Below are 13,929 nucleotides of genomic sequence, written 5' to 3'. Positions count from 1 at the left end.
ACCCCCCCGTCCAGTTGAGGCCAGGTCAGAGCTCGGCAAGGTTGGAAAGGCTGCTGGGCCTGAGTAACCCTTTATGTTTGAAAATGGTCAACCTACAACTAATCTCAATGAGGGCCTGCTGTGTTATGCCAAATGCTGTATGTGCTTTCTCCGGTGTTCACTACTGGCACAGAGCTGGGATCGGTGCTCCTGTCTAGCTGTCCTTGAAACTACTGCTGAAAGCACAACAGACCCCCCTTAGAACGTCCATCAGTCTGGGTGCTGCATTCTTGCACAGACCAGAAGCTTGAGATCTGGATGAGCTAGCTGGCCCTGCTATCTTGGGGCCACGGAGATAAGGCTAGGCATGGGTCCCTAGTTCGGTTGTCACACTAAAAACCCACAAGCTGCTTGGGAACGGTATGGATAAGCCTGAAAATGGTATTTCATCCAGATCATGACAAGTACTTTACTCCTGAGTGACTAGAATGTCTATCTCACCCATATTCAGTGTTGGACAGTTCAACGTCCCTTATGTCATTGCAGACTTTGGTCTTCGCCCTTCATTCTGGAATACTAGGAGGCTTCAGAGTTTTTGTGAGAAAAAAATGAGAAGATACTGGAATTGTTCCACAGAGTTTTTGAAACTCCTTCATGTTCTTCTAAAGGTAGAATTCAATAGCATGGATCGAGTCAACACTCAGTTATCTTTCAGGCTTCATAGCTTTTATTACCAGCATAATTTTCCAAAGGCATAATTTTAGTTCTGACTCATAGCTGCCCCATGAACAACAGAGCAGAACACTGGCTGGTCCTGTGCCACCATGAGGATGCTCTTACATTGGCGCTCATTGTCGCAGCAACTGTGTTAATCCGGCCTTCTTTACCAAGCGTGATCTCCTTCTCTAGTCCAAAGTGAGGGAGAAGTCTCGCTGTGCTTCTAAGGAAGAGTCTGGATATATTTCTTCCACGACAAATTTATTTGTTCTTGTGACAGCCCATCGTACTTTATTCTTTGCCAGCAACATAATTCCAGTGCATCAATTCTTCGGTCTTCCTTGTTCTGTGTCTAACTCTCCCAAGTATATGAAGCAACTGAAAAGACCATGACTTGGGGGTCAAGCACACCTCAGTTCTCAAAATAACATGCTTGCTTTTCAACATGTTAAAGAGGTCTCATGCAGCAAATTTGCAGTGCATTGTTTGATCTCTTGACTTCTGCTTTCATAAGCATTGATGGTGGTTCCAACCAAGATGAACTCCTCGATAACGTCGGTCTTTTCCCCATTTATCATGATGTTACCTATTGGTCCAGTTGTGAGGATTTTGGTCTTCCTTACATTGAGTTGTAATCCATACTGCAGGCTGTAATATTGAAGGCATAACGACAACAAAATCATTTACTGAGTGTTAATGGATCGGTTCTCCATCAAGTCCCATTTCTAAATCAGTGTACTTCACCTAGACATAAGCTACACGTTACAGGTGAGCATGTTCGTGGATGACTGTGAGGTTCCTTGGTGGGTCTGAAGGGCAGGTCTGGCACCCAGTACTGACAAGTGTTCTTGCCCTAAGCAATCTCCTGATACTAGCAGTGAAGTTAGTTAGACATGTCTTGTGTAGAGACACAGTAGATGTAATCCCTTCGTCTACAGGATGTGGCTGTAGAACTTTAGAGAAAAAAGACCACCATTCTCTCATGCTTCTCTAAGCCTCCCTAAATTCTGCTCTGGTAAGTCATTTTCATTTCCCCAAAGGTTTTTCTCAGTGCCCCTCTCTTAGCACTCGAAGGTGAGGTAAGGGTGCCTTTTGGTGTGATGGAGCTGCTGTTGAACAGCCTCCTGTACCGCCTCTTGGTCTTTGTAGCCAACAGTCTGCCCACACACGAACTGTTGAGTGTCTCAAGCACCTGCTGAGCCCCTGGTTTGTGTGATGAGCAGGCAAAGGGAGGCCAGGGAAGGGTTAAAATACAGCATTCGAGGAAGGACTGATTAAAAAGTTAATGTTATAAATCATAGGTTTAATTCAATACCAAACACGTGGTATGTGCCCCAGAGGACTCACTTTAGCAACTTTGACCCCTACTCTCGGAAGAAAGATGAAGATACCTACTTCTATAGCGATTTACAAATCTCAAAAACCTAAAAGGGGCAGTTCCACTAACCCAGTGTCGCTTATCCTATAGGGTCATGATGAGTCAATTGACCTGATGACTGTAGGCTTGATATGGTACACACTCATCAGATGCTAGTAGTGCCAATCCAAAATACCCCACAAGTTTCCAAGTTTGATGCTGAAGCAGTCTACCCTGCTTGACAACCAGCAAGTTAATCCTTTTGGCTTGAACAGGGAAGGAGAGGTGGATTTCTGGTTAATAAAGTCCCAGTGGAAAGGCTGCTTTCCTTTTCCTGTTCCTTGCACGCAGTTCGAAATGCTACAGTTGAGGTTCGAGGGCCTAAGGAAAGTGCGGTGTTCAAGTGTGCTCAGTTTTGTGGACCAGATCTGGAATCCAGACTTTCCAGTTTCAGGGCTTGTCTTCCATGCTGCTCCTGGGGATCTGTGCGGTTGGTGCCTACTTCGGAAAGAAGAGAGGCAGGAGTGGATTTCAGGTGATTGTGGGCCCACAGGAGGCTGAGAACCCCACAATCCTAGGGATACCTTGGAAAGTTAATGCTACCACAGTTCTAAGGACACCCAGGCCATTCAGCCCACATCACTAGAATTGCTGGGATAGCCTGAATAAACTAACGGATAGATGGCTGCGTTCAGGGCCTAGACTCTCGTGTTAGCCTTGCTCCTGGCAGCGCTGCGTTCTTGGGCAAGTTACTCTCTCCCAGCTTGACTGCTACTATCCACAGGCGTTTCGCAGGTGGAACAAAACCATAGGCGTTGTGTGCTTGCATCCAACTGTGATGAGCCTATGTTAGGAAAGTTGATGCTGAACCCCACGTCACCTTGAATACAGGTGATGATCGCAAGAAACCCGGGGAGTATGCTGGCTTCTGCAAAACTGACGGAGGGAAACGCTTGTAAAGTGGTTGGTTGTGGTTGTTAAGATCTGTGATAAAGAATTTCAGGTCAAGGATGTCATTGCCTATTTCAAATGGAAGAAATAAAAAAGCTTGACTTTGAAAAGTAATTACTTCTTCATTTCAAAAGTAATGTTTGCTATGAGTTTTAAAAATATAACCACAATGAGAAAAATTTTTAACCAGTCACTCGAACCTGAGATGCCCGCTGGTTAGAAGTCTGCATTTTTCTTTTTCCTTTGCAATGTGTGCGTTCTTTTCCAGAAAATAATCTTGTTTCACATAAGTATTCTGTCACTTTTTCCTCATAACATTTCATATTACATGCTCTACTCTAGTCATGTAGACTCCACTAGTGCTGAGCCAGTAATTCATGTAGCACTGTCATGGATGACATCATCGGGCCCTTGTATTAACTCCATCCTGCAGATGGAATGTCTCCTTTGAGCAAGCCCAAAGTGACCTGTGTAGATAGTCACAGACTCCCCCTTGTGTATTCAAATTTTAGAGGGGAAGAACACCTGTATGAACATTCTAGATTGGAAAAGAGAAAATGGAATATGGGTAGTGACTGGGGAGAAGTCTCGGCGGTAGTGCATCCTGGCGGAGACCTAGCAGTGAGATCCAGAAAGTAGTCTCAGACTACATGGAAAGACTGGGAGTGGGGAGAAACCCAAGGAATACAGGTAACAGCCAAGTTAGAGCACCTTTGTGTGATGTTCCCTGCTGAAGGCTTTCGGTCAAATCCGTTGGCTTCTGCAGAGTGGCTGCAGGGGCCTTCCACTTCTAATTCTGAGCCCCAGGGTACTTCTGAGCAGAGTGTATTAGAATGAACTGGCCGAGATTCCCCAGAGGAAGAGGATGAAGATTGGCCGCCTCACACATCAACCCCCTCAGGTTTGAGAACCAATCTGCCCCACTGGTGTATCAACAATCATGGCTGATGTGTCTAAAACAAATGACAACAGTTTGTAGTGACAGACAAAATTAGGTTTCTCATTTTAATCTTTATTTTAAATTTTTTTTAGAGAACATTTTCCCTCTTGTGTTTAATTTCTTCACCTTTTAATTGATAAAACCTTTTTAATGTTCCTCAGGACACTTTTATGGCATCAAAAATCAACATCTACCTTAAGAGTGGTCTTCATAATCTTGTCAACATCCATGTTATTAATTGTAGGAGTGCAGACTCAAGTCCTGTCCCTCACATGTTCAGAGCGTGTCCCTCAGAGTTGCTCTTGGCATCTGAGTGGAGCAATCTCTGTGTACTTGGCCTCCTGGGACTCACTTCTACCCTGGGAGCTTCCTTCCACCTCAAAACAAGTGTGCTCTTGCCCTTTCTGGGGTAGAGATTATGGTGCATATTCTTTCATTATGGAGAACACCCTTCGGAATGGCTCTCCCTGTTTTGTTTAACTCTCAATCCTTTTGAAGGACATCCTGGTTGGTAGAGGGTCATTAAAAACAAACAAATAGCCACAACAATGGGCTCAAACATGTCAAAGATTATAGACCAGGCAATCTCATTCACATGGAGTTGAAGCCAACTCAACATATGAATTTATTGCTGGTGACCATTGCATCCCAAGAGAATGGTTCTTTGCTGCTGAGCTTGTCATCCATCAGCTCACTTTGTGCTGTCCTAATGACCTCCATCCTGTCACACATGGTAAAAGTAGGCCCCATGACAGCACAGGCCATAGGTGACCTTTCATGGCTCCCACAAAGAGAGGCTTTGCATTTGCACCTCCTTAACTCCTGATTGGAGCCAGCATGCTGTGCAGGTATTTGAATCCACAGCAGGACCATCATCAGCAGACTCTGACTCTTCACAGGTATGACTTGCCTCCGTGTTGCGCACATACCTTGTTTGTCCTTCACACCTTACACAGTGATGGGAGTGACCCTGGCTAACCAGAACATGGAAGGTCCTCTCTGGAATGAGTCACTTGGGGATTCTCTGGCTAAGGGGCCTATGTTGATATTTGGCCAAGGGGTCTAAACAAATGTCCCCCAAACTCTGCATTTTAAATAAGGCCTCCAATGATCTCATACAGCCTCCTGGGTCCCCCATCTTTTCTGAAGAGCTCTACCAAGGGCAGGCAGTGTGGCACTGCTGAAGATACAGTTGTGAATAAAATAGAAACGCACTACCCCCTCAACCCCCTAAAGAGGTTTACCATAATAAGAGCACATAAGCACAAATGGGCCCACAGAAATTAAAGTTAAAAAATACAATTGCAATAAATTCTATGAAGGAAAAGTGCAGAGTAATTGAAATTTATGTGGGGTGTGGGTAGAAGGGAGATGTCAAAACCTCTAAACCCTGGAAGACCCATCAGGGCAGCCTAGTGAGATGTGCCCAACAGTGCCTGGCACCCTGGCCTATCAATATATCAGCTTATCACAATGGCAGGTGCTCCTACCAGAGACATCCTCGATGGTGTGCATTTCAGTGTGCACATGTCCACTCTATAGACCAACCCATGAGTCACGGAGCATTATTCTCTGCCTGTTTGTCCCTAGTGTGTTATTAACAGTATCCTTGGCCTAGTGGTTTCACATTGGGCTGCTAACTGCAAGTTCAGCGATTTGAAACCAGCCACTCCTTGAGACAAAGACAAGTCTTTCTACTGGAAAAGTCTCGGAAACTCACAGGGGCAGTTCTACCCTGTCATAGAGGGTCACTGAGTTGGCATCGACTTGATGGCAGTGAGTATTCTAAGAAAATGTCACAGTTGGGCCATAAAATATCTGGTCTCTTTCCACATATCCCAAGCCTCCAGATGTAAACAAGAACACAAGAATGACATACTTGGAATCTCAACCAGAAAAACCCAGAGTATTTAAGAAGTTCCCTATGGAATGTGGTACATTCTGGAAAGGAATTGTGGATGGGATCAACTTGAATCCACTCTTAGGATTTTCTTTGCACTAATGAACTCATCTGTCATAAAAATATAAGGTGTATACCTTGTGCCAAGCTCTCTCTGGTCTCCCCCACCAAAGTATCACAGCAGCTTCTCTGCCCAGAATGCCTGTCCCATTACTGGCTGTGCATTCACCCCCACCAACATGTACACCACTACTCCATGGTGAATGGTTACCTCCAGGAACTCTGAACTTTCAGCAAAAGTTAAAGCCACCTCTGTGAGGCGGTGTTCCAGAAGGCCACTTAGAATCAGTTTCCTGGCAGCTGAGCTATCTCTGGAGTAACAAGCTATCTCCTACAGGGGCGTCTTCCCTGGCACTGCCTCTGCCTTCCTGCCGCGCCATGCTCCCAAACACAATCCCGGTCTTTGGCGCTGGAGGACAGGCTCTGCAGACCCCATTCCCAAAGCCACCGCATGGCACTGCCCGACATGGGAGGCCATCAAAACCACTTCCATTTGCAGGGCCCATTTTATTTCAGTTCATGGTATCTGATTGATGTATCCAGTCTTAAAAATTATTTTTACCTAGTAATTCACTCGGGGGCTTTCTCTGACCCCCCCCCCCCTACCCTTCTCTACCAGCCATCACATGCTTCTTCAGGTCTCACCGGGTCCTGGTAGCATTTACTACAATGTAAAGGCGATTAAGTACTTGTGTCCGAGGCTGCCATATGAGCTTCCAGAAGTTGCCACGTGTCTTCCTTGTGAACTTGCACCTGGCCTTCAGTCCAATCTGCTGAACAAATGAGTGGATGTGTGCCTGTGAAGAGACATCTGTGTCCAAGAGGTTTTCAATAGTGTGTCGAGGTCTCCTGTTGGAGCTGGAGGGGACAGGACAGCTATGAGCCACCTGATTTATACCTGCGTCATGCCAAGTCACTGGGGAATCTGTGATGCGGTCTTGGTACTTGTAGACCACTGAATATGGGATTTAAGCTTCCCCTGAAGAGCGGGAGGATTTGGGCAGCAAATGTAGAAGCAAAGGAACAAGAGAAAAGCCCCTGAGCATGAGACAGGATGTGAGAGTTCAAGCACAGTAGACTAAAGAGAAAGCTGCAGTTCTGAAATCTAAACTGCATTGGCTTGCACCCGGTTTCCTCCCTCTGAATGCCAGGCATGAAAGAGCTTGCTTACTTTCTGGCCTTCTATGCTGTCTCAGGCCTGTGGTTGCTCTCCCCAGGTCCCTTTGGTGGGTCGGGGGGGGTCAGGGTTCTGACTAACCCTTACTGCATTCCATACTCTCTCTTGTGTGCCAGCCTTTAACATAGCACTGTGTCCTCCTCCTCCTCCACTTGGCCCATGAGAAGGCATATTCCACAACACACGGACTCCGCTAACACTGTCTGGCATACATATTCAGTAGATGCTCAATAAATATATGTTAAGTAAATGAGGCAAGGAGAGAGATGGCAGGGATGGAAGGAGGCAGAGAAAAGAAAGGTTTTCTTGGGAGAGGGAGAACACTGGGATCATGGGAGGAATCAGACAGAAACAGGGTGTGGAGTCCCTAGAATCCTTGATCTATTTGACTGCTAGCGAAAGGCTGAAAGTATTTGAATAATGTGACAGACCCTCAACATCAAGTATAGCAGTAACTACAGGTGGTCATGGCTGAAGGCCAGAAGCCCATCAGAGAGTGGGCATGGGATGGGGGTGGGCCCGGTGAACAGAGAGGCACTGCAGAGGTCAGGGCCTGTTTGGTTTGGGGGGAGGGTAAAAGGGCAATGATCACAGTGCCAAGGCACACAGCACAGACCCACATATGGGAGAAGTCGAGTTCTTCACTCCTCCGTTGAACCACTCAACCCTCTGGCTAGGCATTTAAACCCGTTTTCACTTCTGTAAAATCATGCAATAATGTCTCCCTAACAGGAAGTGAGTGTTGACTGTGTAATGATAGCTACCACGATCCAGGTAATATGCTAAGTACTTTACAAATATGATATTTAACACTCGCAAATCCTTATAAAGAATTAGTAGGCATTGTCAACTATTATTATTTATTTATAAGGAAGTAGAATTGACTTGCCATCCAGAGTGCCTCCCTACACCCAAATTGCCCCCAGAACATTCTAGATTAGTGTCCCACTACAAATCTGCACATTTCCATTGTCTCTGTTTTGCTGCCGAGGCCTACCTTCCCACTCCCCTTCAGCACCTCTCTTCAGTCTCTCTCCTGCCACTTCTGCTGAGATCCCCATCTGCACTAATTCACAACAAGATGTTGATTGTGAATGACAGCTTCATTTGCAATTTTTTCCCAGAACCTTTGTATGTAAAGGATCATCAGAGCTGCCCTCAGGAGGTGAACCACTTTAAGGCAAGGCGCCCTTACTCCAGAATGAACAGTTCCCTGAGGTGTAGGGTAGGGATCTCACTTCCTCATTTGCCTCAAGCAACCGCCACCCAGGCCAGACCCCTAAAGAAGGACACTTCCTTGAACCTGCTGGGCGGTGGTTGGAGGTGGGTGGCAAATAATGTAGAGTAGATTCAGACTCAGTAAGAGGGCAGGCTGTCATTGAATTTGAATTGCCAATCCCTCTGAAGGGGAAAAGAGCCCGAGTGGTTAGTGTTGGGCTGTGATCACTTGGTCGGCAGTTGAAAACTACCAGCAGCTCTGCGGGCATTCCACGCCAGGACAGTTACAGTCTCTGAAACCCACAGGGGGTTGATATGAGTCAGCACTGACTCTATGGCAGTTTTTGTTTTTTTTCTGGAGGGGTGTGTAATCAAGGAATTTTGGTCAGATGCCGGTGGGGGTGGCTTCACCTGGTGGCCTTCAAGGCACTTTTCTTCTGGAGAATCTGGAATTCTATGTTTACCGGCACACCTAGCATTATGCCGATTGTGCTGATGGGGAATGGGGTACGCTGGGGACATGAAGCACAGGGGTTAGAGGTCAGCAGGGCAGTTTTCTCATTAACACCTCTGCAGCCCTGCAGTAGTGAGTGGCCCAATAGCTTGGGTCCCTACAGATGCAAGAGGGGGAGGGGCCTAAGATCCCTCAAAGTTGGGGGCCTTTCAAGGTCCAACATCAGAGGTGGCCTCGGGGACCATTTTCAGGGCTTCAGCTGCTGCTGCTGGTGCCAGGGCAGCCCCAACAGCATCGCTCCCAATCTCACACCCTTGCTGCCACCAGGCAGGGTTTTCTGAGAGACGGACTGCTTTCATTCATTTCATAGGTTCCCGGTCAGGTCCCGGGAGTTCTGGAGAGACTCCTTCCAGGGGCTCAGTCCCTCTTAAGTGAGTGGACCCCAGGCGAATGCGCTCTCCAGGGGACCCAGATTCTGGTCCTCTGCGCGCAGGCTGAGCATCCGGGATCCCACTGCAGGCCTGGGCTGCGGCCCCAGAGGGTGACGGCCTGGGGCTGGGGTCGCGGGAGGGAGAGCAGGCCGTCTGCAATCGGGAACGGGGGCGAGGACGGCGCCCACGGGAGGCTCTGAGCCAGGCACCGGCCGGAACGGGCAGGAGGGCAGGGGGCGGCAGGCTCCCGACCAGGGCACTCCCCTGCGTGGCCCTGGCCGGTCTCCGGTCGCCGCGCAGCCACAGAGTTAAGGCCCCGACGTTGGTATGGGCTGGGTGGCCGAACCGCCGACCCAGTCCCGCCCAGCCGCCCGAGCCGGGCTCCGCGGCCCACCGTTCCCGGGGCTCGGCGGGCTCTGGCGCCCGCCGCCGCCGCTTCCGGTTCGCGCTCCCGGCCCGTTCGGTGGCCCGGGCCTGGGAGCCGCGCGAGCCTGGGCCGGAGCGGAACCGGGGAGGTCCGGGCGGGGCGCGGAGGCGGCGCCACCAGGGCCGCTGACGTAGAGGCCGCGCGGCGACCGGGGGGTCCCTTCGGCGGGGCCGCGGTTCCCTGCCGCCGACGGGGCCGCCCCCGCGTGTCCTTCTCCCTTTTGTGTCTCCGCGCGCAGCCCCGTCTCCCCGCGCACACTCGCGCCCGGCGCCCCCGCCCCGCCGGCCCTGGGCTCCCGCCACTGCGCCCCCGAGCAGCCCCGCCGGAGCCGCGCGGGCTCGGCGCGGCGGCATTGTGTGGCCTCTGGCGCCCCGCGCCGGGCGGGAGCCTGTTTGTCGGCAGCGTCCACCCGCCCGCCCTCCCTCCCAGCGCGGCGGCGGCGGCGGCGGCGGCACCCGCCTGAGCGGCCGCGGCGGCGGCTGAGGCGGCGCTCCGGCCCTCATCTCCCGCCCGTTTGCCCGCCCGCCCGCCGCGGCCGACCTGGGCCCGAGGCCGCTGCCCGCGGCGCTGAGCACGGCGGCGGCGAAGCGAGCCGGAGGCGGCGGCGCGGCGCAGCTAACATGGCGACGGTGCCTGTGTACTGCATCTGCCGACTCCCCTACGACGTTACCCGCTTCATGATCGAGTGCGACGCCTGCAAGGACTGGTTCCACGGCAGGTGAGCCGACGGCATGGCGTCCCCGCCTGGGCCCGTGCGGTGCCTGCCGCCAGGCCCGGCCCGGCCCCAAGCCAGCCCCCGCGCGGACCCGCTTCGCGTCCGCGGCTGCCTGCGCCTGCCCCGCAGGCCCTGCCCGGGGACGCCGCGAGCAATGGCAGCGGCGGCCGGTGCCCGGGCTGCTCGCCTGCAGCTGGGGGTGGGAGGCGCCCGGGGCCGCTGGCGCTGTCGGTCAGGCCGCGCCACCTTTTGTGCCGGGGGCGTGGGGCGGGGGACGCGGCCGCCGCTGGGCCCCGGGGCTGGGCGTCGCACCCGAGCGGAGCCTGGGCGGGCGACCCTGGGCGATCGCGCACAAAAGCCGAGGCCCGGAGCTCCGCGACCCGGGCCGGGAGCCCGGGCGTCGCTCTCCGTCTGCAGGCCAGCCGGGGCCGAGCGGCCAGGGCCGCAGCCCAGCACGGCGCCCGACTCTAAGTTGGGGGTGTCGGCGGATCGGCCGGGCCGGCCCGGGAGCCGCTGGACGCAGCAGGCTGCGGCGGTCCGGGCGCCTGGGCCCCAGGCCCAGGCCCGGGCCCAGCAGCTCCCGCTCCCGGTGCTGTCGCTTCTTCCTGTGAAGTTGCAGGAACTTTCCCCGCGAGGGCTCGGTCGGGCCGGCCTGGGCTGGAGGAAGCGGACGCGCTGCCAGCCCCGTGCAGCTCCTAGCAGCGGAGCAGAGTGCAGGGGGTCCGAGGGGGGGCGCGCCCACCCTCCGCCAGGCCTGTGAGCTCCCGGGACCTGGGTTTCTGGGTCGGTGGGAGACCGGACACACTGCCGTCAGGGTCAGGGATGTTGGTGACAGATTTGGTCTGCGTGAGCGGTGGTGCTGGTTTGCCGCTGCCGCTGCCGCCACTTTGCCTCCATTCCTCTTCTCTGTTTCAGAGAAGGACATTCGGGTTTTGTCTCGATCTTTTTATCTCGAAGGAGGAGTGCGGTGGGGGCAGGTGAAGGAGAGACTGAACGCCCAGCTCTTTTGGCCTTGACCTGGCAACACGCCTAGTTTTCAAAAGCCTAGGCCCCTTTCTACCCAGACGGCAAGGGAGAAGGAGGAAGAGGAGGTGACACTGCACCCAAACTGCTCCAACAGGTTTTCTTGCATCCAACTTTGCCCGTGGGCTATTTGGGCCCAGGAAGGACTCAGCAGGGCTGGCCAGACAGAGCTGGCCACTCTGGGGCTGTCATTTCGGACCCCAGGAGCAGGACGAGGGGGAAAGGGACAAGACAGTGGTGAGATCTCTGATCCATCCTGCCAGGAGGAGATGCTCCTGCTAGCTTTAAACATGGGTCTCCAAGATTGGCCAGTAGCTCCTAAAGTAGACTGCACTTGTATTCTATCTAGCCTTCCCAGTTCACTGTGAGGGAAACAGGTGACTAAGGTGTGGCAGGACCCACTTTTCAGCCCTGCTTTGGGCCTGGCCCCCTGCTGAAACAAGGACAGTGGTTGGACACTCAGTGAGGACACCCTGCTGCCTCCCTAGGATGGGCAGGATGGTGGAGGTCACCTGAAGAGTGGTGACTGAATTTTGAGTGTGGGCTCTGCCCAGATCAGTGCCCATATGCACAGCCATAACTGCTCTCTTGGAAGCCTCGCTGGATCAGAGATGAGCCTGTTAGGTCCTTGAGGATGCTTCTGACCCGAAGTGGCCCGAGGGGCCCGGCCCTACAAACAGGCCCCTCGCGTAGACTTCCTAGTGCCCATGCTGAAGAAGATGGGAAAGTTTCTTTCTAAGCAAGCAGACGTTCTTAACGGAGTTGGGAATGGGAGGCCCACTCTGAGATGAATTGTCCAAGGTACTAAAGTACTTGAGGGTTGGGGAAGGAGAGAGTGCCTGGGAATAGTCTGGTTTTATTTGCTCTATTGGACCAGGCAGAGACAGGGAGGTGTGATGTGTCTTGATTCCTTAAAGATTACGTTATGGGAGTGACTATATCTTCTAAATTTTTATGTACTATCGATGGCTTGGATTTGATCAAAACATATTTAATTAGTTATAGAACAGTTTCACCAGGGGATGATCCTGGTATCTAAGCGGGGGGGGGGGGGCGGGGGGGGATATGTTTCTCCTCTGCTCTCAGAGACAGTTTCTCATATACCTGGTCAAATGTCACTTTTTCAAAGTGGAGCCTGAGGTCAGAAAGCTTGCTGGCAACTCTTCCCCTTGTGTAAATCAGGACAGGGACAGTAATGGGGAGAAGAGTCCTGTAAATGAAAGTATGAGCTTCTCAAACTCTGGATTCCTGGAGGGCCTGTGGATTATTGCCAGATGTGCACAACACCTGTGCGGCTACCTTTTCATATGCTTTAATGTTTCCGCTCATTCTTCTAAATCTTAATATTTAAAACCCCTATTTTGAAATCATTTTAGTCTTAGCAGAAGAGTTTCAAAAATAGTCCAGTTTCCCTATGTCTTTTATCCACATTCTAATGCTAATGATCTTGACAAAACCTGGTGCCATTATCAAAACTATGACTCGTTTGACTGGCCAAATTCCAGAAATAAATCATTTAGATAAAGATTTTATTAAAATGAATGTAACTATGTTTTCCTCTTAAAACCCTTTCAGGATCCCATATTGCATTTTATTGTCATGTGTCCTTATTCCTGTTGTGAGGTTTTTCTAAGCAAACTTTTCATCATTCCCTGAAATAAAAAAATTAGTATGACTTACCATAGACAATCACTATAAAAATAAACACATATTGTTTCAGCAATGCACCTGTCCATGTCCACATGCCTCTTGCAAGTTGTTTTAGGGAGAGCGGGAAGTGATGATCCTGAGGGCTACCCCCTCTCCCAGTGGCCAGGTTTTGCTAGAGCTGTCTGCAGCTGAGAATGTGAGGGGAACAGCCCCTTTTGGAGGGCAGAGCGAGCTTCTAGGATGCCTGCCCTCAGCAGGAAGTCCTAAAAGCATCCCCTTCCACCTATTTTCACACCACTCTGGTGGTGTGAGCTGACAGTGGGTTCCTTCAAAGCTCATTCCCTGAACAAGTGTCTGGCCCTAGAGTAGGATGCATGACTCCCCCCTCCTCCCCTGCATGAGAGGGCTTTGCCTCAGTTGCTTCATCGCTTAATTCATGCAAGAGTCCTCCTTACCTGGCTACACCTGGGGCCAACAAATGCTCAGACCAGCCAGCCTTCAATAAATAGTGCAGGCTTGGGAAAGTGGACTTTGATCCAGAAAGGGTAACTTTTGTGGCAGGTCCTGAGAGGCAGAAGCTGGAGGGATCTATTCCCTCTCAAGGTTCATGGCCTTGCTATTGGTTAGGGACCTGCCATCCTTGTGCAAAGCTCCTGGGCCAAACACATCTTGTGCCTTGTTGTGTCTCCGAAGAAGGAAACTGGGCTCCGTGTTGTGCTCTTTACCTGTAGAGCTGATTTTAGAATGGTTCTTGGTTACTGACCTTCTATAACCGGCCACGGGCCTAATTCGAGGAATTTATATGTTTGGTGAATAGGAATGATTCCATGAAAGTAGAACAGTTTAAATCTTAGCTACTTGGCACTCATTTTCTACTGGACTCTCAAGCTCTCTTTTTAAATCATTTTATTGTAACAACTCTTATTACAA

At 51.3% G+C, this 13,929-nt stretch overlaps 1 protein-coding gene across 2 annotated transcripts in view; it reads left to right on the top strand.

Annotated features, from left to right (window-relative positions):
- Nucleotides 1-10,051: 10,051 nt before the first annotated feature.
- PHF2 (PHD finger protein 2) overlaps nucleotides 10,052-13,929 on the top strand; it is a 114,007-nt gene continuing 110,129 nt past the window's right edge. For both annotated transcript variants that reach the window (XM_075549739.1, XM_075549738.1), the window contains exon 1: nucleotides 10,052-10,329. In XM_075549739.1, coding sequence (XP_075405854.1) covers nucleotides 10,232-10,329 — 98 coding nt within the window. In that variant the 5' untranslated portion in view covers nucleotides 10,052-10,231. The remainder of the gene's footprint in view (nucleotides 10,330-13,929) is intronic.

Source organism: Tenrec ecaudatus, chromosome 5 (assembly GCF_050624435.1).
Source record: "Tenrec ecaudatus isolate mTenEca1 chromosome 5, mTenEca1.hap1, whole genome shotgun sequence".
Classification (NCBI taxonomy): domain Eukaryota; kingdom Metazoa; phylum Chordata; class Mammalia; order Afrosoricida; family Tenrecidae; genus Tenrec; species Tenrec ecaudatus.
Note: the sequence above shows the minus strand (reverse complement) of the source record. Positions and strands in the feature narration are given on the sequence as shown.